General features: G+C 42.3%; 1 protein-coding gene across 3 annotated transcripts in view; it reads right to left on the bottom strand.

The window, feature by feature from the left end:
• The window catches only part of CDH8 (cadherin 8), a 169,721-nt gene that overhangs the window by 66,957 nt on the left and 77,979 nt on the right, over nt 1-24,785 (bottom strand). For all 3 annotated transcript variants that reach the window (XM_064159940.1, XM_064159941.1, XM_064159942.1), the window contains exons 4-6: nt 11,055-11,222; nt 7,174-7,361; nt 4,297-4,550 (exon numbers count right to left, since the gene is read on the bottom strand). In XM_064159940.1, the coding sequence (XP_064016010.1) occupies nt 4,297-4,550; nt 7,174-7,361; nt 11,055-11,222 (610 nt within the window). The remainder of the gene's footprint in view (nt 1-4,296; nt 4,551-7,173; nt 7,362-11,054; nt 11,223-24,785) is intronic.

Raw genomic sequence — 24,785 nt, 5'->3', positions numbered from 1 at the left:
ACATCTCAATAAAATTTACATCTTTTATGTCATACAGTAACAGAACAATCACTTGACACACACAATCAAAATGAAATATCCTAATCCAACAAAACAATGCTTCCACATGTTATTGTTAGAACCTCTCATGTTTCAATTTTGTTCCAAACTGGAAAGATACAAACTGCATTTCTGCTCTCAACTTGTCTTTGATGAGTATTTTTGCTCCTGCAACAGGAGAAATTACTAGTCTGAAATCTCTTTTTTATACATATTAAAATATTTGTCATGCAAAGCTGAGAAGAAAAGAATTTGGACTTCCCAGAGCTATCCCAAATAAACAAGAAAAGAAAAATCAGCTGCATAGAAAATGGACCTCTGTGTATTCACAGAATCATAGAATCAACCAGGTTGGAAGAGACCTCCAAAATCATCCAGTAGCTATCGAGTCAACACCACAGCAAAAACAAACCCTACAAACTCCTGCATATATTGTTTTAAAAGAAAATATAAATCACACTAATTAATTACTTCTGCATTTCAGTATCATGAATTTTGGTCAGTTGCCTTTCATGTATATCAATTGTTTCTATATAACATCTCAACTTAGCTTGCACATATAGAATAACTTCGGTTTTTAAAGTTTGCAAAGATCTTGATCTATAAAATGATGAAAAAAATGGAAATTAAGCAAATATTTTACTCAGTTGAATTACTTAGGCTTGGATAGAATAAAGTGGCTCAAATTTAGGCCTAAATTATTAGGAGTTTGGGGCAGGACTAGAAAAGAGATCCAGAGAAATGGAACACAACTGATAAAAGAACCAAGGTAAAACTGGAGCCGAGTTGGAGCTGGTCTTGGATGAGGAACAAAGGGGACACAATCAAAAGGCAAAGAAGCACAGCACCAAGCCAAGAGCAAAGCAGAAGAGGATAGAAAGAAGGAACTAAGGTTAAACTGAAAGAGAAATTACTATGGACCAGGAATAAAGGGCAGAAAGCCAGCTTGCTGCCACCATGGCTGGCTCCAAACCTCTTCCAGAGAGTCTTTGCAGCAGCAGCGCAAGCCCTTTGGCACGCATGTGAGTGGACAGCAGTAACAAAATTAGGGATGGAGCCACTGCTTAAATTCTGTGCATCCTACATTTTTTTTTCTGTTGCTATTTATGTAGCATTTTTTCTAGCCCAGATAACTATTTCTATGATCAGATTGCCACCTTTTGTCAACTCCTCTGGTAGGAAAATACACACTGTTGTGTGCTGCTGTAGAAAATGTATTAAGCAATTAATTTGGATAGCAGTCCGGGATCATTAATGTTGTGTTTAGCTAGTTTTGAAAGGATGAAACAAGAGACTTCAATGTGCTCTCCAACATCTTCACACACAGGTTCTAAGACCTCCAAATGTATGAGAAATCCTGAATTTCTAATTCTGAAAACATTAAACTATAATAATAACCCCATAATAATAACAAAACCATGCAACTTACTGGCTTGGGGCAGCGAGGCTGGAGAGCTGCTCAGCTGAGAAGGACCTAGGGGTGCTGATTGATGGCTAGCTGAACATGATCCTACACTCCACTCAGCTGGCCAAGAAGGTCAGTGGCATCCCGGCTTCATCAGGAATAGTGTGGCCAGCAGGTCTAGGGATATGGCTGCTCCCCTCTACTTGGCATAGGTGAGGCCACAGCTCAAATACTGGGTTCAGTGTTGGGCCCCTCACTACCACAAGGTGCTAGAGCATGCCCAGAGAAGGGCAGCTAAGCTGCTGAAGGGGCTTGAACACAACTCATATGGGAAACAGCTGAGGGAACTGAGGTTGTTTATCCTGAAGAAGTGGAGGCTGAAGGGAGGCTTCATATATCTCTACAACTACCTGAAATGAGACTGACTGGAACTGGCTCTCCAGGGAGGTGGTGGAGTTGCCTACCCTGGAGGTGTTCAAGAAAAGACTGGATGAGGCACTTAGTGCCACGGTCTAGTTGATTGGATAGGGTTTGGTGATAGGTTGGACTGGATGAGCTTGGAGGTCTCTTCCAAACGAACTGATTCTATGAAGTGAACTGGGGTTTGACCTCTTCTCACAGGACACAAGTGACAGGACAAGAGGAAATGGCCTCAAGTTATGCCAAGGGAGGTTCAGTGTGCTAGTTTGAAGCTAGCTAGAATGTTTTGGTGAGAAGGATTAGATCCCAGGCTGTGAAAGAGAAAACAAGGGTGATGTCTGCTTCACTCATAGACTTGCTGAGAGGCATAAGAACAAGAATCCAAACATAGATAAGGCACTTCTTCTTGGGGCATTGCCTGAGCTGCATTTCTCTCTAGCCTCTCTGCCATCTCTCTGATTAATCCACTTTGCTTCCTAATCCCCTGGCTGAACTTCTATTCTTCTCTGGGACTGGGGTAAGGTTGAGAGAGGTGGGAGAAGGTTTAAGGGCAGTTGGGAGCCCCTCCTGGGGACTCAGGTTTCTGAGAGGCCTATTGTGTTTCTTTATATAAATGTATATACTGTTTCTGTCTATAACTGTATATACTGTAACTATCTGCTTGTATATTGTGCTAGCTGTAAATACAAGCTTCATTCAAATTTGCAGAGCTGGCTGAGTCTAGTCTGGTGATTTCCAAAGTGTGTGGGGGGTGGGGAACACCCAAACCACCACATTTAGGTCAGATACTTGGAAAAAATTCTTCACAGAAAAGATTTCCAGACACTGGAACAATCTGCCCAGAGAGGTGATGGAGACACCATCCCTGGAGGTACTTAAAAGCAGCATGAGTGTGGTGCTGAGGGACATGGTTTAGTGGTAGTAGTTTAGCAGTAGTGGTGGAATCGGGAGCTCTAGGTGAGATATTGGAGTCGATGACCTCACAGGTCACTTCCAATCTCTATTCTATTATCTGCAACATGTAGGCCTCCTAAACAAAGGTTTAAAGTGTGTCTCTGGGAACATCCTGACATAAATGATGATGATTGCAAAATGACCTTAAGTGATAGAGTATAACAATTAACATCATCCTCATAATGCTGAAGACTGCTTGTGTAGTAGCTTAAATTTCCTGGGGCAGTAAAGCACAGTGCTGATTATTATTAGACTCTCCAAATATACCTTTACTATGAATTTGATGAGTTGGTGGAGTTTTCACAAGCTTTTAGCAAGCAGGAAGTGTATCCATAGCAAAAGGTGTTTTGGGAATACTTGCATGTATGGGCAGCAGAGCAAGAGAAGGGATTCTGCCCCTTTGCTCTGCACTTCTGAGACCCCACTTTGAATACTGAGTCCAGTTCTGGTGTCCTCAATGTAAGAACAACACAGAGCTGTTGGACTGAGTCCAGAGAGAGCCACGAATCTAACCCAAAGGCCAAAGCATCTCTCCTATAAGGATAGGCTGAGGGAGGTGGGGTTGATCAGCCTAAAGAGAAGATTCCAGGGGCACCACAGAGCTGCCTTCCAATATCTGAAGGATCCTACAGTCTTTTCATCAGGGTGTCTAGAGACAGGACAAGTGGGAATGATTTGAAGCTGAGGGATAGTAGGTTTAGACCAGACCTTAGGCAGTAGTTCTTCAATATGAGGGTGGTGAGACTCTAGCATGGTCTGTCCAGGGAGGTTGTGGATGCCTCCTCCTTGGAACTGTTCAAGGCCAGGTGGGATGAAGCTTTGGGTAGTCAAAGCTAGTTGAGAGGAGTCCCTGCCCATGGCCAGGGAGGTAGGGGTAGATGACTTCTAAGGTCCCTCCCAACCTAAGCCATTCTATGACACCATTCTCACCATTGCAAAGGGGGAGGGGAAGATGTGTGCTCATCAACATCAGACAGAAAACACTGATCTGATGAAACCAGATTTTGCCTGAGTTAGATCAGAGAGGGAAATATATTGTTAACTGAATTTACAAAAGTCACATAGGCATAATCATCTCTGACTTTCTGTCTTTACACCAAGAGTGAGTTTAGCCAAAGGAATAAAAAATCTGCTTTGACAACCTTACAACGACATGGAACAAACTCAGTGTCATTAGTGCAGCCACCAGTGGCTTATTTAAAGTAAGTGCAGAGTTACACACTGATGATTCCACCCCATCTGACCTCAAAGACTCTAGTCCTTATTTTCATTGCATTCCTACTCTTTTGTAAGACTACTCATGTGGCAAGAAGCATTTTGGTGACTTTGAGGATGATCTGAACCGATAAATCTAACACCACAGAAGAAATCCTATCCCAGTATCCTCCTAGAAATCAAATGGCACTGGAACAGTGTCACACAGTGTATGGGGAAACACATTTCATGGTTTTTCAAAGAGAACTTAAAAGCAGCACTACCTTATAGGACTGGAAGACACATCAGGGTCATGGGCAGTCACCTGACCAATCACAGAGTTAATAGCAGCATTTTCATGCACTTCCAGTAGGTAAGTAGGTGATGAAAAGACTGGTGGCTCATCAGCATCCTCTACTACAATTTTAACCGTTGCTGTATCCTTGAATGGTCCTCCACTGATGAAGCGAGGATCAATATGAATGTTGGCTGCTTCTACCTTGAGAGTATAGGATTTTTTGGTCTCAAAGTCCAGTGGCTGTTAAGAATGACAAAGATAAATGTTTTTAACTAATGGCCACAGAGAAACAACAAGCGAACATAATGCTGATGGATGGAAGTTATGTGCCTTTAAGCACATTCAGAGAGTTTTAATGGAATCACTTCCCACTCCCAATGAATCCAACCTGCCTAGGTTACCTAGGCATATATTGCTATCTGTTTATTAGCCAGCATCAGAGACAAGAGTCTTTGCTTCCTTGCTTTTCAGAAGAGTTTCTACCCAAATATTTTCTCCCCTGATTTAGTTGCAATTGCACATCAGCTAAATACTACAAATTTGTCGGTGATGCCATGAGTTGCAAGCTAACCATGCACTTACTCAGTGCTTTGTAAACCAGACATTAGAAAAATACATGATGCTAGCTCCACCAAAGAAGAAGTGTTTCATTACTTCCAGAACAATGTGAGAAAGGCAAAGAACTAGCAATTATTATCTGCTGGACGTGAGAGGCGTTACGTGGGAAAATGGAGAGCTAATCATGTAAGAAAGAGCTTCAATATTATTGCACTTCAGGTAACTCTGCGTTTCTGTTTATAGGCATAAATGAAGTAGACATCTCTTAAGACTGTAACAATTTCTATTTCTATATCTCTTTCTTTTCCATTTTTTTTTTCCCCAGAGAGGAACACAAAACTGATTTCTTTCTTCTCTCGATATACCTGCCATGCCACAATTGTTTTCACTATTTTACTGTTCCCTATTAAAACATAAAAGATGAAAACACAGCAGATTTAAAAGAAAGAACTAGCAAACAACCCCCAAATCTGTGGTGCTACTGAATATTAGAATTTTTCATTATAGAATATTCAAGTTTGTGTCTTGAAGCACGTCGGTATATTCACTATATAATTCTCTTGTGTCTCACAATGATTCCAATTTCAAAGATGCAAATTGCCAAGCATTGGAAAGATATTACGATTTGCATCACAATGTCCCAGGGATAAAAAGAAAAGGACATAGGAACTCAGAATCTGCAATGCAAATACCAGCCAGAGCACAAACGGGAACCTTTAGGAAGGCTGTGAAAGCCTTCAGTATGCATACTTCCAAATTTTGTTGATTTTTTTTTTCCCAGGTATGAATCAACCTCTAATGGGATTTGCTCTTTCTCACAAATTCTAGTAAACAGAAGGAAACCTTGCTTCTTTAGCAGCCCTTAAATTAGCAAGCTTTTGTAATGGTGAATGGTGATTTATAAATCAGCATATTCACAATTTGCCAATCATACCTCCTGTATCATCATTTCAATTGCTTTTCACACCCTTTAGAGAAATGACAGCACTCCAATACATTCAGTCATGCCTCGGCAGAGTATCGTGTTGAAAATTTACTCTGCATTGTCTAAACCCCATGAATTTGTGCTGGAGAAAATCTGTTGGTGAACAGTTCCCTCCATACATCATTCCACTGTAGTAGAAGCAAAATGATTATTGCTGTCAAAATGAATATATGAAACAACATTATGTTAGAGACTCGGCTCTGAAATAAAGCCAAGGGAAGCAGGGCAAAAGGCTAATTGCCTTAGTTTATAAAAAAGGCCACAGCATGCAATAAATAACAGTGAGGAAGATCAGGGATGTATATCATAACTTTCCCTTTAGGAAAACAGATCAACATTTGGATAAATATACATAATTTCATTATGCATCTACAGGGCTGACCTCCTCACTGAGAAATAGGAAACAGAAACTTCTGATAGCTACTCTGGCTGGCCTCTTTAATTACAGGTTCAATTAAATATTAATTACCTGTACTCATTGGATTCTTCTTTCTTTCCTTCCCTCCCCCCTATCTTTTGGTTTTCTGTTTTGCTTTGAACAGTTGCTTTATTTTCAAATAAAGACACATTAAAAGTGCTCTGTGCTCCGTATTTAAAACCCTTTATGCCTGTGTTATATACTCATACCCCTTTTTGGAACGTAGCATGAGATTCAGCTGTCATCTCCTTTCCCAGAAAACAACAAAAATTCAATCCACAGTTAATGTTTCCTTGACTTCACCAGCCAAGTTTGGTTCCAGATTGCTGCCTCTCACCATAGTTCTGTGTATTATTAGGTGGCCCTTCTGTCCATGTAAATACCTCATACTGCATACATCAAGGCTATAACAAAGCTGTAGTTCCCCTTAAGGTCAGAATTTGGCACTTCTCATGTGAAAGAGTAATGATATCCTCAGTAAGGGTCTTCATAGAGCAGAGTTCAACATGAGAAAAGCCAGAAACCCAAGCCTCTCACACAACAGGTTACATAAATAATATCCTATGGTTTGGTTGTTTTCTTTCTCTGAACAGTATTTGACCAGCTATACATCCAATCAAGTAACAGAGAAAAAGTATTTAATGAGTACTCATCCAAGATTTGATGGAAGTTTACCCCACCAAAGCACATTGTAAGCTACTTTTCCCTGGAACCAAGGAAACAAAACCTATATGATTTGGCTATACAGAAGTCCAGACAAGATCAACACATTCCCAGGCAATTTTGAGGGCCAAGGCTAATACAGGAGAGAAAAGAACCTTGAGAAAGCCAGTGTGAAGTCTGGCTGGGTAGTTGTGCCTGAACAATAAACATTTTTATTCTTAAAGAAAGATATTCTTTACCTTTCTCACTCTAATAATGCCGTCCTGAGTTTGGGCATCTGTGGTAATTTCAAATAAATCCATTCCATCTCCTTCAATAATATCGTAGGATGATTTAGCATTTTCTCCAGTATCCAGGTCATTTGCTCTCACCCTTCCTATTGGTTCACCAAGAGCAACATCTTCCGTTACTGAGAAGTGATACAGACCTTACAAATAAGAGGAAAAGACTAAACATTAAATCAGATCCCAGTATCTCTTGTGTGCTTTTCATTTATTTATACTTCCCCAATGCAAACTCTTGAGAGGAGCACCTGATGCAAACCACATTCACATGTTATTTACTGACAGCAGCAAAACACATTCCTTCAAGAGGAATATTCAGTTTACTCTATCTTAATGTTCTTTCCATTACAACAGCATCCAGCTTGTTCCTTGCAGGAACAAGTGTTGGCAAATATCAATATCACCACTTAAAATTCTCCACTGCAGGCACCCTTGAACTCACCATTTAGTTACAGACATGGACTTGGGATTCAGCGACAGAACTTTGGCTTTGATTCTGTAAAAAACTGGTCTGATACTTTACAGTATTTCAGATCCTTCCTAATTTTTTGGGCCTTTTGATTTGGTTTTGGTTCCACTTCACACTTGTGGTAAGAAACTAGGTAAGAAACATTCAAGAGCGGATCCCCAAATTTATGTTTTAGAAGAAGCAGTAAGTTCTCACAGCAATCACTGCTGCATTATTCATTATATGGTTAGAATGGAATCCACTAGAATGTGCTATTCATACAGTCAGCACTTTTATTTTGCTTAAATATTTGTTTCAAACCTGATCTAGAGAGGTGTCAAAAATCTATTTAGAAGTTGTTGTGTATTATTTTATTAAGAGAATAGTCTGGATATTAGTTTTATTATTGTATCTCCCAGTTCTCAGCAATACTCTGCAAAACAGAAGATACACATGCATAATTTACATCAAAACCCCTTTATGGAGTAAATTATCTCTTGGAAATTTACACTTACTGAAGCTACAGTTAGTGCATGAGCTAATCAACTGCAGTGCTACTTGGTGCTTAAAACACTCAAAAGGAATTCAAAGGTAGCAGACAGTTTTTGGACTTGTTCTTTTCTGTCCTCACAGTCGTACTGGAGCTGTTGCTTTAGCTGTTTGTAGGCTGATTACAGCAGTAACAAGCTAAAGGAAACAGTGAGGAATTCACAAATGCAAACACTGTCTCAAAGGGAAATATATGTTTTGGTTTTTGTCTTTAAGGTTTCTAGGCTAAATTATTACAGATAATTTGGAGATCATCAGGATTCCTCAAGAATATTCATACTGGCTGGCAAACAATGAACAGCCAAAGCAATCAAGTGTCTCAGAAGACTAAATTATGTCTTCATCTTTTATACCGTTGCCCACACTTTGCGGTTTGAATCTCCAGGCATAGCTGACTGTATTTATAAGTTGATCTTTTTCTCTCAGATTTATTAAGATGTTTAACAAAACACAACAAAATAAATTGTTAGGATTCAGCTGCCTCTCTAGCACAAATTGCTCTTCAGAATTAGAGGTTGTCCTGTTTGCACGTCACGGCGTAGAGCCGACCAGAGATCCACGTCACGCATCTTCGAAACCCCTTGGTTTTTACAGCAGTGCTGTTCCCAGTACAATCTTGTGGTAAACTGCCAGGTTAAAAACTTCTGTGACTTATAAAATGCCTCTAAAATTATTTCAAAGAGATCACAGAAGTAGGGAAAGTTCATCTTTTTCATTTCTAAAACCCAGGAGGCTAACACTCTTTCAAATCAAACCATAAATATACATTTCTGTCCTGCCTGGAAACAATAAACCGATAAACCACACTGCTTTTGGAGTTCATTACAATTTATTGTGAAAGCAGCATGTATTACATCTTATGAATTTCTATTTCATTCTGGTTAGGCTCTATTGTAACTTTGATCCTTTCTTATTTTCCTTCCCAGGCAAATGCAAACCGTGCTTCAGCAGTGTAAAAAAATGTTAGCCCTGTTCAGCTCTTGTATAAGGCCAGACTCATGACTAATCTGCAATGCTAGGCAGCATGCTATGAATGCTTAAAAAGGTAGAACTTGTAATAACATCCAGCTCCAGTATTTGCTATGGCTCATCCTCACTAAACGCTATAGCAGATGCAGGTTTCCTCCTAACGAAGTTGCATAATGGTCAGTGTTAAAATGGGGTGGTTCTTCCTCTTGGATTCTGCACTGGAATGCTCTAGCTCTAACAAAGACGGCAGCTCACTCAGCTGAAAGAAGACTCATCTACATTTCCTACAGAGCAAATATATTTCAGGCATCTGTGATGCAGGCTCCCTCATGCTACCCAGGCAGAATGTCTCCCTACCCAAACTACAGGAGAAGAGGGATGAGTGAGCTGCCCAGGGAAAGTGCAGTTTCATCTCTGTGTACAGTCACTCCTCTGCTTCCCGCTGAGACCTCCAGCAACCGCACCAATTAGCACCACTTGGGTTGCTGATTTTCTGATCGGCTTCCTTCACACTGGCAGGCAAAGGCTTTTTGAGACCAAAAGTGCTGACACAAATATAAAAGCCAGGTAAGCTGGTAAAAGCAGATCTGTAGTCACTGAATTGGAGCTACAGTACATTGAAGGTACAAAAGAAATGTCTCTCTGCATTCTGGTGATAGGGTTCAGCCAAGAGTCTCATCTATAGATGTTTACATTATTGGGGAAACTGTCATCACAGGCTGGAAAACACTGCTACACAAGTGCAAGCAATGCAGTGTGCTATGGAGTAAAAAATTGATGCATTTTGTATTTTATAATGAGAGAAAACCATTTATTGTGCACAGAGGCCCTTTCTGCTGAAACTCGCTACGATGAAGCGTTAAAATATGTATTTTACAAATAAGCTCCTACCTCTGCTTCTCCTCCCTCTATCTGCATGTGCATTTTCTAGACTACAGGAGACTATTTGTCACATGCTGAGTGCCAGGAGAAACCCATTTCTCTCTTTGTGTCTCAGAACAGGGCAAAAATGGACTTCAAGTCATGAATGTGTGGAAAAGAATTAATCTTACATTGGGTGCCTAAGTACCTTGCTGGAAAAAGATGCTTCTAATAAAGTAAAAATGATACAAAGTCTAGGTGTGAGTGTTCTCCAGACTGACTCTTAATACTTTAGAGCTTGAGTTTTCCAGAACAAGACAGGAACAAAAATACAAGTTTCCAACACTGCATTAGATTGCACCTGTTCCAAATAAAATCAATCCAGTCATTATGCTCTTCCCTCTTCCTTGTTTTCTTGTTGTATTCATCTTTGAAACAGACTACAAAGCTTGCAGAAAACCTCAGCAGGATGCCAAGTCATTTCAACCTAGCCAGCAAGATATCTTTTGGAACCAAAGTAGTAAATATGGATTCTGAATTAAAGATCAACATCCCCTTTGTTTTCTTCACTATTAGCTAACTAGTCAAAACTCTACTTCTTTAATAAGTTGTATGTGCCTTCTACTGGTGCTGTCACTTGTCTGCACGAGATGGAAGCACATCTAACAGCAATTAACACTAGCTGAAAGTAAATAAATAAATGAAAGAAAATCCCCCATGCCCTTTTGTGTGGGTGTAAGAGGGGTAACAAGGAAGGCAGAGAGCTGTGTACATAGATGTGGACATAATCCCCTCTCTGAATTCTCAAACAGCAGAGGACTACTAAAACTTTCTCTAGCAGTAGCTACTTACTTTTAAGTTACATTGCAAAGACAGGAAACATGATGATAAAACAAAATGTTTGTCAACAAATCAAGCAAAGAAACAAAGAAAAAAACCAAATCAAACCAAACTCCACCACTGGGTTACTTCCTTATGTAGGAGATCACAAACACATTGGGGTACTTACTCTGTGCAAACTTAGGAGGATTGTCATTGACATCAGTGAGCGTAATTGTCACTGTTGTAGTTCCAGAGAGTCCACCCATATGTCCTCCCATGTCCTTTGCTTGGATGACCACAAAGTATTCTTCTTTGGCTTCTCTGTCCATGTTGGGAAGGGCTGTTTTAATTATAGCTATAATAACAAGGGGGGAAAAGAAGTCAGGTACAGACCCAAGTTGACTTTTGCAGCTATTTGTATGGATATATGTAAATATTGGAACTAATAAAGGGCCAATTAAGCTGCCTCTTAGTACCAACTCTAAAGAAGAGTTTGAGATTTCCAGAAATATATTATTAAAGGATACTCACCTTGCTTTGATTAAAAATGCAATGAAATTGTGGTCCAAAACCCAACAATTAATTTTAACTGTGATACATATTATTTTTTTTACAGTATTTTGACATATAAATATTTGGGTTTCTTCCCTACCTCCCACAGAAATCTATTGTTTTCCTACAGTACTCACAAGCAGAAGACAACCAGATAGTAAATTTATCTGTAAACACTGTTAACTGGATCTGTCACATCAGTGGCTTCAGATACTTTAAACCAAAACCCATTACTTAGTGTGCTGTTCCCTTAAGTGCATTGTCTCTGTTGTAGAAGGGTCACTTGGACAATGATTTCAATAAGCTGCTCTCACCTGCTTCATTAGGGTAGGAGTTTTTAAAGACAGAGAAGTAAAATGATCTGTAGCATATGAAAGCATAAAGTGTCAGCAGGCCAGGAGGAAGATATCTGGCAAGAGTCCAGTTAAATATGGGTGCAAATCCACTGCAAACTCCTAGATTTCATGGACAAAAGAAATGCTAAAATAGAAACTTCTTTTTTCTTTACAAAACTTCTCCATCTGTAATGTGGAATTAACAACGTTCACTGTGGAAAGTGCAATAATAAATGCTCTTGGTCAAACTGAGCCACACTGTGATGATCACCTAGTAAGTCTTCACCAACAAGCCAGGAAATTCAGCAGGAGGGTCTGGATTTGACTCAGAACCAAGAAAATATGAAACTGGATGTAGATATAACACAGCTGAAGGCCAGCAGTGAAGCCTCAACCTAAAAGCAGCTCCCAAGGGAAAGGAGGGGCAGCTCCTGCATGAAGCCTCCTTCACAATTATCAGCAAAGGAGCTGACCTTGGAGGCAACCAGCTGCATTTCTATACTTCACCAGTGAATCTTCTTGAAGGAGGTTATGCTAAGGACTCTTATGCGTACCATGCACTCCAGTGACTGAAAAACCAATGAAGCAGCCTTGAAGCATAACATTCATGTAATTTAACTATTTTATATCATCTGTAGGAGGGAACAGAAGTTATTCAAGAGAGATGTTGAGGTACTGGAAGGTGTTCAGAGTAAGGCAAAGAAGCTGGTGAGTGGCCTGGAGCTCCGCCCTGTGAGGAGAGGCTGAGGGAGATGGGGGTGTGCAGCCTGCAGAAGAGGAGGCTCAGGGCAGAGCTCATTGCTGTCTACAACTACCTGAAGGGAGGTTTTAGCCAGGTGGGGCTGGTATCATCCAGTCTTTTCTTGAACACCTCCAGGGACAGTGACTCCATCACCTCCCTGGGCAGCCCATTCCAATGCAAATCACTCTCTCTGCCAACAACTTCCTCCTAACATCCAGCCTATATTTCCCCCAGCACAACTTGAGACTGTGTCCTCTTGTTCTGTTGCTGGTTGCCTGGGAAAAGAGCCCAACCCCCACGTGGCTACAACCTCCCTTCAGGTAGTTGTAGACAGCAATGAGGTCCCCCCAAGCCTCCTCGTCTGCAGGCTGCACACCCCCAGCTCCCTCAGCCTCTCCTCATAGGGTTTGTGTTCCAGGCCCTTCATCAGCCTTGGTGCCCTTCTCTGGACATGTTCCACCATCTCAACATCTCTCTTGAATTGAGGGGCCATAATAATGATGCATCCTGCAAATAATCCTATTATTATAAATGAGATGACTCACAAAAAGGATGCAAACTACAAGTATTTGGCCCACAGTGATTTTTTGTTCTGCTTCACTAATAGAGCTGATCCAAAGATGAGTGACACCTAGTTTCAATGAGTTTTGTAGTAAGCCTCCTAGAACCTTTCCTCCATTCATAGTTTTAGGCAGATTTTCCCTCATTTGTTTGCTTGGTTTTTAAAACCTAATTTCCACAGCTGAGCCTAGCCTACAGATGACCTCTGTAAGATGCAACATTTTGTATTCTGCAGTTCCCTCTGAGACAAGTTAATTATTTCAACAAATAATTACTTCAATAAAGTGGTGACTTTCCTCAAATGTGTTTTAATTTGTCTCACTCTATGGCACAGTCCAGCCCTTGCTGATGGTTTGAAAGATAGCAGGAAAAATAAATATCTTCAAAAGTGCCTAAATCAGACTTACAGTTCCTGACTTTTAAGACAGAAAAACTAGAGGGGTTTTGTTCCGTATAGATACACTAACACAATCTGATATTTTGATACCTGATACACAACCTGATATTTTGGCCATTTGATACCTATTTCTGCTTTCCCAGCCCAGGAACCATTTGCCAGAAGCTAAGACTCAAAGACAAAATCAAGTTGCAATTGCAAACACAATAAAAGCTAAAAACCTACTGTTTTAATTACCCTGAGAGGAGCAGAAGGTTTTTAAACATCAAATACACACAGGTTACACAGCCAGAATGTTACCATCAATGTGTCTACATTCTGAAGCTTTAGAATGGAAGTTAGGTAAAAAAGAGAAGCATCTCAAGAGAGGTTTCTTAGGAGGCAAACTAATAAACACAAAAGGGCTCCATCTCCACCTAAGCAATGTGTCTGAGGCACAGACAAAGAGTTATGACTATAGAGTTTTAAGAATATTTATTTTCTCCTTTGCTAAATTCACCAATTCTTAAGCTGAGCTCACAGGAAGTACTGAAACTTCCAATCTATTTTTTCTCCCACACAGTTCAATCTCACCAAATACACACAGTGCACAGAACATTAACTCATTGAGCATTCAACCTGCTCTGCTTTGATTCAAGCTAGAAACAAATGGAGAATAAAAGTATAATCACTTCTAGCATGCTTTGATGGATGAAAACCATGTGTGCCAAACAGGAGACCAGTTTAAAAGCGAGGGGTGAGAATTACCCTAAGCTGACGTAAGGCAGGCTGAGCCTCGTGGGGAGCCTGTATTCAGAAGAGTTAGCAATGGCTTCCTGTCAAAGTGGATAGATGGATGAAGTGGCTCATGGGGTTTGTTCTGCTTCTAGCATCACTCAATATTTCCTGGATGATGGAAAACAGGAAGAACTTATCAAGCCTTTCAGACACAAAGTTGGGAGCCATTGAAAGTACTGGAAGAACAGTAGAAGAAAGTTCAAATCTATGTGGACAAGTTGAGTAGTCTAAAAAGAAAAAAGCACGATGCAATTCAGTTTGGGAAGTAAAAACTATCTTGCATGTGAGAAACAGTCTCACAATTACACTACAGCAGACAACTCTAAAGACAGGAACGAATGAGGACTCCAAATGAGCTCAATATGAGCCCACAGCATTTTGCTAATAGAATCACAGACTCAACCAGGTTGGAAGAGAGCTCCAAGCTCATCCAGTCCAACCTAGCACCCAGCCCTGGCCAGTCAACCAGACCATGGCACTAAGTGCCCCAGCCAGGCTTGGCTTCAACACCTCCAGGGATGGTGCCTCCACCACCTCCCTGGGCAGCCCATTCCAATGCCAATCACTCTCTCTGCCAACAACTTCCTAACAACATCCAACATGAACCTCCCCTGGCACAACTTGAGACTGTGTCCCCTAAAAAACGTGGTCCAATGTTTCCTGGCCTATTGGCAAGGAGGTTATATGGAAAACATCTGGAATGAATCCCTCCTGTAAGAGCCCAGTTTGGAAGGGGAATAAAAAACAGGTTTATATAGTTAGGGAAGTGTGAGGAAAGGCTGCACAGGCACATATGTAAATGTTACTGGGAGCTACTCTCCTCTTCCCCTGAGTGTGAGAGAAGAAATAATGGGCCTAAAATATAAAGCACTAAATGTGTTTAAATTACAGCTGGAGAGACTGCAGTTAGAGAGGAGGAGAATGCTTTCTGAAGGAGAAAGGTAAGCACAGGCAGAGCTGCCTGCAGAACTGGCAGCCTTTCCATCGCTCAGAGGCTTTAGGAACCCATCAGACAAATGTCCTGTGAGAACAAGAAGGGCCAAACCTGACCCTTCTCTGGGGCAAGGGTGCTCCCTGCATTCTCACTGGTGCTCCCTTCCCTCCACATTGTCTGAGATAAGGCTCTGTGGCCTCAAAAACACTTCATGAACCAGAGTCCTGTGAAAACATTGCACGGGCGTGCAGTGCAAGCAGGGAACAGACACCTGCACGGCCTCAGGCTGTGCACCTTCTGGCTGAAGCTGGAACAGCAGGAAGCAGCTTGGAAGGTGAAGACATCCAGAACTACTTCTTCAAAGATGGAACACACCCCCTGAGAGAAGCACAGAATGGTTTGGGTTGGAAGGGACCAAAGCTCAGCCAGTTCCAACCCCCTGCCACGGACAGGGACAGCTCCCACTGGAGCAGGCCGCGCAAGGCCTCATCCAGCCTGGCCTTGAACTCCTCCAGGCAGGGAGCAGCCACAGCCTCCCTGGGCAACCTGTGCCAGTGTCTCACCACCCTCACTGCAAAGAACCCTTTCCTAACAGCTACTTTGAATCTCCCCTCTGCCAGCTTAATCCCATTACCCCTCCTCCTGTCATGACAGGACCTGGTCAATAGTTCATCCCCGGCCTTCCCGTAGGCCCCTGCGGATCCTGCAAGGCCACTCCAAGGTCTCCTCCAAGCCTTCTCCTCTCCAGGCTGCACAGCCCCAACTCTCTCAGCCTGTCCTCACAGCAGAGCTGCTGCAGCCCTCTCAGCATCTTGGTGGCCTCCTCTGCACTGCCTCCAACACTTCCATGTCCTGCTTGTGCTGGGGGCTCCAGAGCTGCCCCCAGGACTGCAGGTGGGGTGTGAGGAGAGCAGAGCCAAGGGGCAGAATCCCCTCCCTTGCCCTGTGCCCACACTGCTCTGGCTGCAGCCCAGCACAGGGTTGTGTCTGGGCTGCACTCACACTGCAGGCTCCTGTGGAGCTTTGCATCAGCCCAGACCCCCAGGGCCTGTTCCTCAGGGCTGCTCTCAGCCATTCCCCACCCAGCCTGGAGCTGTGCTTGGGACTGTGCCCACCCACGTGCAGGACCTTACACTTGGCCTTGTTGAATGTCCTGAGCTCGGCCTGGGAACACTACTCCAGCCTGTCCAGGTGCCTCTGGATGGATCCCTGCCCTCTAGCAAGTCGATTGTGCCACACAGCTTGGTGCCATCTGCACACTTGCTGAGAGTGCATTCGATTCTTCTCTCACTGACAAAGATGTTAACCAGCACTGGTGCCAGCACTCACCCCTGAGGGAGTCTCTTGGCACTGCTCTCCAGGTGGACATTGTGCCCTTGACCACCACTCTCTGCCTGCCACCACCCAGCCCATTCCTTGCCCAGCAGTGCTGCACCCACCCAGTCTGTGTGTTCCCAGTTTGGTGACAAGGCTGCCCTGTGGCACAGAGTCCAATGCCTTACTCAGGTGCAGGTAGCTGATGTCAGTTGCCCTTCCCTGGATACTGGAAGCACCTTGCTGTTTTGTTTCTCTTTTTCCATTTGGCTGAGTTGCTTTTCCTAGGCAGCCACTGGTGTCACACTGCTCAACAGCAAATCAAACAGCTGCAGAAGGGGATTTGCTTTTACGGCGGTCCTAAACGCACACGCTGAGCAATCTGCACACTCTGCCTCACGACTTGAATCGGTTCAAATGCACCCCTGTGGACTGCTTCCAAAATCCTATTTGGAAGAATAGACGCTGTCTCACACCAAACAAAGAGATCAGGGGGAAAGAAGCAACGTCTTAGAGGCTGTAGCTGATGAAGAGAAAGAAGAGGAAAAACAAGGATCTGTGTTTTGCTTCTCACATTGCTCTCCATTCTTTTAAGGATCTCTTTATCATAACACTGTAAAAACGCAGATAGTAATAATGGAAAAGATGGAACGAGACCAAGCAACCACTACACAAAACTGGAAACTGGCCCTGAGAAGCCTTTCTTAAGCATCTTATTCATCTCACATGTTTTGATGAAGACTTCATGCTATTTCAACTCTCAGACTTTGGAACTTCCTCCTCTTCAGTTTGGAAGAGCTAAGTAATTGCTTTGATCTTCCTTCCATGATAAAATCTTGGTGGAGATTCCTATTAAGTGTAACAGTCATTTATGACCCAAACTCCTGAAAAATCAATCTTGTAATTTCTTCAGAGGGCTGAGAGATGCATTCTCTGTATTCCCATGCAACACACTGACTTCAGTGCTGCTTTAGCAGTCCATAAAAAAAGGTTCCCTTGGAGAGCTGTAGAAACCCTGTACAATAACTTCTAAAAAACCCTTAATAGATCACAACTAACTTTCCTGAAAAGGAAAACCACTTTGATGTGATATAGGAATATTATCTTCAATTCAATTTACCCTTCATAAAAAATCATCGTATTTTTAACACAAATTGCCAAATATTCCATTTCTTATTTACTTCTAAGCCCTTAGAATTTTATTTAGCAAGAGAAGAAAATCAAAGTTGGCTAAAATTATCCATTGCAGGAGTTGCCCGAACTACATTCAGATGCAGATGTATTTCAAATCAAAGATATTCACCAGAGTGAAAATAATCAGGTGAGGGAAAAACCAATCTGGTGAGGAATGGAACAAGTGATGCCATTTTACGTGGAGCAATTCTGTGCTAGTTTTGTAGTTTTAAGAGAGAAGCTAACAGTGTGAGCCTTGAGCACAGCCCTACGAGGAGAGGCTGAGGGAGCTGGGATTGCTTAGCCTGGAGAAGAGGAGGCTTAGGGGTGACCTTATTGCTGTCTACAGCTACCTGAGGGGTGGTTGTGGCCAGGAGGAGGTTGCTCTCTTCTCTCAGGTGGCCAGCAACAGAACAGAGGACACAGCCTCAAGCCAGGGGAAATTTAGGCTGGAGGTGAGGAGAAAGTTCTTCACTGAGAGAGTCATTGGACACTGGAATGGGCTGCCCGGGGAGGTGGTGGAGTTGCCATCCCTGGAGCTGTTCAAGGCAGGACTGGACGTGGCACTTGGTGCCATGGTCTGGCCTTGAGCTCTGTGGTAAAGGGTTGGACTTGATGATCTGTGAGGTCTCTTCCAACCTTGGTGATACTGTGATACTGTCGTTATTCTAAGTGTTTATGTTTCCAATTGGTATGAGCAGGGTGGCACTGCCTGACTTTCTGTTGAACTGCCAGATGAAGGTTGATCATTGCCTTACTAAGTCACTTGTTTCTTGTGTAATCTACTTTGTTTTCCATCCCACCTTACTTTAACTTATCTGAATTTGTTCTGAAGTGGACTTTGCAAGCTTCCCATCTGCTGAAATTAACGCTACCTCTCTTTCACTGACATGGATACTGCTTGAAGATACAACCTAGGATACAACCACACCACACCTCTCATAATTCTGCCTTATTAATTCGGATGAAATTGTATCTGGGTTTTGTAGTATGGGTAAAAAGCTTTCACCTCTGCTAAACAGCTGTTCCCTTTTCCCTGGGACCTACTTTCACTGGCACAGTGAAAGGATCATCCTGTCACCAGCCGAGCATGAATGCAGTAAATAAACATTCTGCACTGCATTTATGACCTTGCTTCCTTAGGAGTTTAGTTGTAATGATCCTCTAATACCTACAATTATACAAGACACTTTACAGACAGTAGCCTTGGGTTCTTTTTCAGATGCTTTCCAGCTCTAGCTGTGTAGCTCAAATTCCTCTAATTCAGCCTCTTGAAGCACAACATTATTTAGATACACAGCCCCTGTTTTCCTACTCAGCATGAGGAAAATGGTTAAGTCCTAACTATCTCAAAAATGATAGAGGTATTGCCCTGAAATGCAAGAAATATGTGTTCCTACTGTTATTAGATAAACTCTAGAAGCAGAAATCACTTCACTGGCATTTTTTTTCTGAATGCCAATCTGTCCTGATCTTAAGCCACTTATCCCTACCAACTACAGACCGTCAGAACTGTTTTCAAACGTCTCTGTCTTTATTAATCAGAAAAGACAGCTCTTGCTGCTAGTGAGGGACCTAATCCTACATACCTTAGCCATAATAGTTAGACTTTGTACTTGTAAGTAAAAAGCCAGAACTGTAGGACTGACCCTCAGGTCTGCTGCACTAGCAGTTTGTCAGTACAACTCTCTTTCCTAATGGGCTGTCACCAAGACAACTCTCAGAATCACCAAAGCAGCTCTGTACAGACGCCTCAGCGCAACTCCTAAGGTTACACAGCCTACTTAGGACATAATGACAAGATAAGGCTTCTACTGCTTTGAATGAAAACATACTCTATTTTCAGCACCGAGCCTAAGTGCATCAAATGCTGTCAAGACAGAGCTGAAGGTGCTGTAACAGAAGCGACCAGAAATCCTTAGGTGTGCTGGAGCCAGGTGTGCTACCTTGGGAATGCTGCTCTCCAGGATGCACGGGCCCACCTTCTGGATGCTGCTACACACACCTGCCTTCTCCTCTGGGAACCGAGTTCCTACACCTCACTTGCTGAGACAGAAGAGCATCTACTCAGCCCACTTTGTCATGCCTTTGAAAGTGATTTCAGTTAAAACGTGAGTTATGTTTAATCTGTTTTAACTGGCAAGGCTCTCACAGCAGCACTAGTTAAGAACATGAGCTAGAAAACAGTGGTTCAGTCCAGACAGACCAATGTTGAACACCTTCTTTCCCTAACTCCACGAGGGTTTAAATTTGAACTATTTAGACACTGAACTATTTAGAAAAGCTCTGTTTAACATGAGTTAGTTCTGTTCCTAGCAGCTCATTACTTTCCCCTTACAGCTGCAGATTATTTCCTGTATCCAAATTGTTTTCCCATCTCCTCTCTTTTGAAAAAGCTACCTTGTCACTTCACCATGAGTCATTACAGAAACAGTCCCTGCGCCTCTCTTTTATTAACACCTCTCAAATATTTGTGCAGTGATTTCATATCCTCCTTTAATCACCTCTTACCCAGTTTATACAAATTAAGTTTAATCAATCTTTCATTATAAGTAATATTCTCCTCACCCCAGCTACCCTGCTTTGAACTTTCTTCAGCACATTGGTAGGTTTTTTATGATGCCAGGTCTCATCAGGGCTACACACAATATTCTGAGGGCAGCTTGGGCTGTCACTGATATACGCCATGACTAATAAACTGAACATTAACAATCAGCTAGAAGAAATTGTCTGTAGCATCACAAAACCGTAACTCAGAAGTTGCTGTCGTTTATCCTCTCGCTAGCTTACTTGCTTTTTATTCTGCTGGGCTCTATTTCAAGGTCTAGACAGAGTAAGATAATACAGGCTGCAAATTGAAATAAAAGATTCAAACCTGACTTCTGCTGTATGCCATTTCCATTCCTCCTAGGCCTACTCATTTATGTGCTGATTTCAGAACCACAGGGTTCAGCACTGCGGTCCAGAGAGGGCCATATTCTAAATCATTAAAAGCTCTGTTGATTAAAGCATGTGCACTTTCACCTCAAAGTTAAAGCTAGGTACAGGGAAAAAAATATAAAAATCAATTATTCACTCTCCAAAGATGTATCCATGTTCTATTAGGAGAGCCTTTCTTTTTCTAGGTCTCCTGACCCTTCTCTTCAGAGCAGCTTGACTAACTCCAACTTTGGCTTTGTATCAAACGACCATATCCAAGTCGGCAGCGTTCAAAATCTACTTTTGCTTCACAGCTTTAAGAGTTTGTGCTTGAATAACACAGTGTGTTTGCCAGTGCAGCAGGGTGTTTGGAGTAATTTGTGTAGCTGCATCTCAGGTTTGTGTAGGAGTGACATTATTTAAGTTCAGGTGGAATGTAAATAAGTCAGGCACAGCTGCAAATGTATTTCCTCTGCCACTCCTGTATTGCAGAACAGTGTCACTTCACATTACATCCCGTTATGACAATCTTATTTTAAAGCTGGCAATCGTGTCTTAATATCCTTAAATAAAGCTTAAAAGGGGGAAAAGTACTTTACCTACTTTTAGCAGTCTTAAGGAATCCCCTTCCCCAGCATTCTGACTGCCATTATTTGGACTGTGAGAGAACCCACACAACTTGCTTTCCTTTACAAATAACACACAGTAGGCAGCAAACCTGATGTCAGTTAGATGCAACAATAATGATTTAGGGACTATATTTTAGCCCAACCTGAGTTTCATTGCTCATCTGATGTCACCATAGCGTAAGTTGAGCCTCTCATAGTGAATCTGAATCTGCTCCTTGGTAATGTATTATTTATAGTTACTCTCTAGCCAACAAACCAGTGGTCATATTAAAATTCACCCATGAAAGGCAAAAGATATTCAGAGCGAGCCATCAAAAAAGCATTTACCCTAAGCCATATTCAGAGCACTGAGTGAAAAATAACTTCTAAATTACCTTTGTTCATGTGTCTGTAGCTCATACAGAAGAAGTTAGGAGCTAGAACTGCAGAAGCATATGCATTTTTCATCTAAGGTAATGGAAAATTATTGTTTTATGGGTCACTTACCAGTACTTATTTCTGTGCACCCAGCATTATAGAATTGTTTCAGTGAGGAGGTTGAGAGTAATGTCAGAATTTCAACCAAGAGTGTGATTCAGATAAGGACTGCACCTAGTTAATGTCAAGTTTGCAGCAACAAAACAGCAGAAGTTTAAGCAACTGCTTTCCTCATGTTTACCCTCAGGTGCAGCAATGCTTTTCACAGCAGGCATGAAGCCACATCCTACACCTTTGCTCCCTCTTTTTGTTCAGAGTGCTACGGAAAAGAGAGGAACTGAGAGGCACAATTAGGATTACTTCTGATGATCAGCCCAGCCTACCACTAAAACAAAGCAGCAAGACAGACAATCTTTGGTGTCAGCCAGGAAACAACAAAAATATAGGCAGTGAAGCCTAGCTATGGCTGTCCTAATGCTGGCAGCTGCACAGATCTAACTCTAGTCTCAATTTCTAGTAAATACAGTTAGTAAGAGGACAGTTATCTAGTGAACAGTAAGTAGATCAGCTCTAAGCAGCTGTTCTTTGGAGAATATCTGATACACTCTTGTGAATTTTATATAGTATTTACCTTCTGAAGCAGATGCCTTCCACACAGTTATTTCCTAAAGCAATGGCTCCCTTTTGGGAAAGGCACAGGAGCTGGCTTGGTTTAGCTAAGGCACTGCTATAGCTGCCTCTTCTGCTATATTTTGTATGTCGACACAAGAGCATTTGGAGGCTTACAGGAGTTAAGACCTTGGCTTTGGCTATTTACATCTGCCTGTGCTGTGCTCTCTCTCTCTCTCTGGTCAGCTGATTTGCTCCCTAGGCTCATGCCTTGGTTCAAAACACCAATTCAATTGCTGCTTAACTGGATTCCTCCATGCCCAGATTGCCCTACATGTCTCTGTTCTTCATGTCTTCTTTACAGAGAATATTAGAGGCAACAGTTTGAAACTGGAGAGGGGAGATTCAGGTTGGACATTAAAATGAAGTCTTTTACGTGACACTGGTAAAACACTGGAACAGGTTGCCCAGGGATGTGTTTGAGGCCCTGCTCCTGGAGACATCCAAGATTGGACTTGATGTGGCCCTGGGCAGCTTATCTAATTGGAGGTGTCCCTGCTGACTGCAGGGGGGTTGGACATGAAGACTTTCGAGGGTCCATTCCAACCTGATGCACTCTGTGAATCTGTGGATCTTTCCACATGACAGCTTTCACTGAGGTTCTGGAGTACCACACACAAACATGCAAGGTAAAGGATTTCCCTGGCTTAGTAACCGAGAGGAAACACTCATTGTGCTGACACACATTGCTGAGGCTGGAGAAAGATGTACTCAAATGTACTTTTTTTTGCTTTGGAACTCTTCTTTTTGTTAGAATGCACCTTCCACTCTATCTGTCCCTGGCAACAGCACTACTGTCCAAATTAAAGAGCAGCTCAACTCGTGTGTGTGTTCACGCACCACTACCTCTAGAAGTTGGAATACAGAGTGCCACAAGCTACTGCAAAATTGTAGCTATCTTAGAATAATATTATTGGCATTTTGAGAGTGCATGTAAAAGCTCTCTCTGGTATATAATCAACATTATCATCCTCTCACTCTAAAACTCTGCCGTTACCAAGCAAATCTGCTACATAGCTCCATACTTCCTGAAATCAACATTTCCCTTCAGAAGAGAACTGTAAGGCTCTTGGCTTTCAGAGCAATTTGCTTCACCCTGTATAATGTGCAGCTGCATTTTCTACATGACTACCTATGTCTGCTTTCCTTAATGACTAGACTTTTATCTGTATTTATTGTTTACATATCCAAAACAAATGTATGCTGGAGGGCTCTACACCTTTTAATATTCTATAGATTTATAGAATGGGTTGGGTTGAAAGGGACCTTAAAGATCATCTCCTTCAAACACCGCTGCCATGGGCAGAGGACACCTTCCACTAGCCCAGGGTGCCCAAGGCTTCATCCAGCCTGGCCTTGAACACCTCCAGCAAAGGAACACTCACAGCCTCCCTTGGGCAACCTGTGCCAGTGTCTCACCACCCCCACTGTAAACATCTTTTCCCTGATATCCAGTCTAAATCTGCCCTCCTCAAGTATGACTGAAGAGTTCTTTGAGACAAATCTCAGACACAGGAACAAATTTTTCACATTTTAAAACAGTACAAGCAATGGATAGGTCCATCTAACACCACAGAAACACCTGCATACTCTCTGGATTTAACAGACTCCAGAGGAGGGCCATGAAGACGCTCAGAGGGCTGGAGCACCTCAGCTATGAGGATAGGCTACAAGAGTTGGGACTCTTCAGTCTGGAGAAGGCTTTGAGGAGACCTTGCAGTGGCCCTCCAGTATCTGAAGGGGGCTACAGGAGGGCTGGGGAGGAACTATTTACAAGGTCTTGTAATGACAGGACAAGGGGTAATGGGTTTAAACTGGAAGAGGGAAGATTTAAACTGGATGTTATGAAGAAGTTCTTTACAGTGAGGGTGGTGAGACACTGGAACAGGTTGCCCAGGGAGGTTGTGGAGCACAGAATCATTGAACGTGATCTTTGAATGTGATCACGTTCAGTGATTCTGTGCTCCACAATCTCCCTGGAGGTGTTCAAGGCCAGGCTGGATGAGGCCTTGAGTGACCTGCTCTAGTGGGAGGTGTCCCTGCCTATGGCAGGGGGTTAGAACTGGATGAGCTTTGAGGTCCTTTCCAACCTAAACCATTCTACGATTCTGTGGTGGGTAGCTGCAAGTGTATGGTTGTTACATTGCAGATGAAGGTCAGGAAGAGATGACAAAGAAACAGAGGACACTCTCCACACATAAGCTCAATCATTTGTAATGGTTTAGAGAAGAAGATAATTGATGGCCTCCCTAGATCTAGAGAAGTGGAGAATGTGAAACTACTTCCTCATTCCAAAGCAGCTCCGCTCCATGATGCGAAGCCACAGTTGAATTCTTTATGATTACATTCCCTGTAGAAACTAACATGACAATGAAACTGCTACTCAAAGAAATATCTGTAACTGGAAATGAAGGTAGGAGGGGGGGTGTAATGCTACCAAAAAATCATGATTTGCAGGTTTCACCAAAAAGCACTGGTTTTTTTTTCGTGATGATGGAA

This window comes from Pogoniulus pusillus, chromosome 20 (genome assembly GCF_015220805.1).
Source record: "Pogoniulus pusillus isolate bPogPus1 chromosome 20, bPogPus1.pri, whole genome shotgun sequence".
Classification (NCBI taxonomy): Eukaryota; Metazoa; Chordata; class Aves; order Piciformes; family Lybiidae; genus Pogoniulus; species Pogoniulus pusillus.
This window is presented reverse-complemented; position numbering and strand designations above follow the sequence as displayed.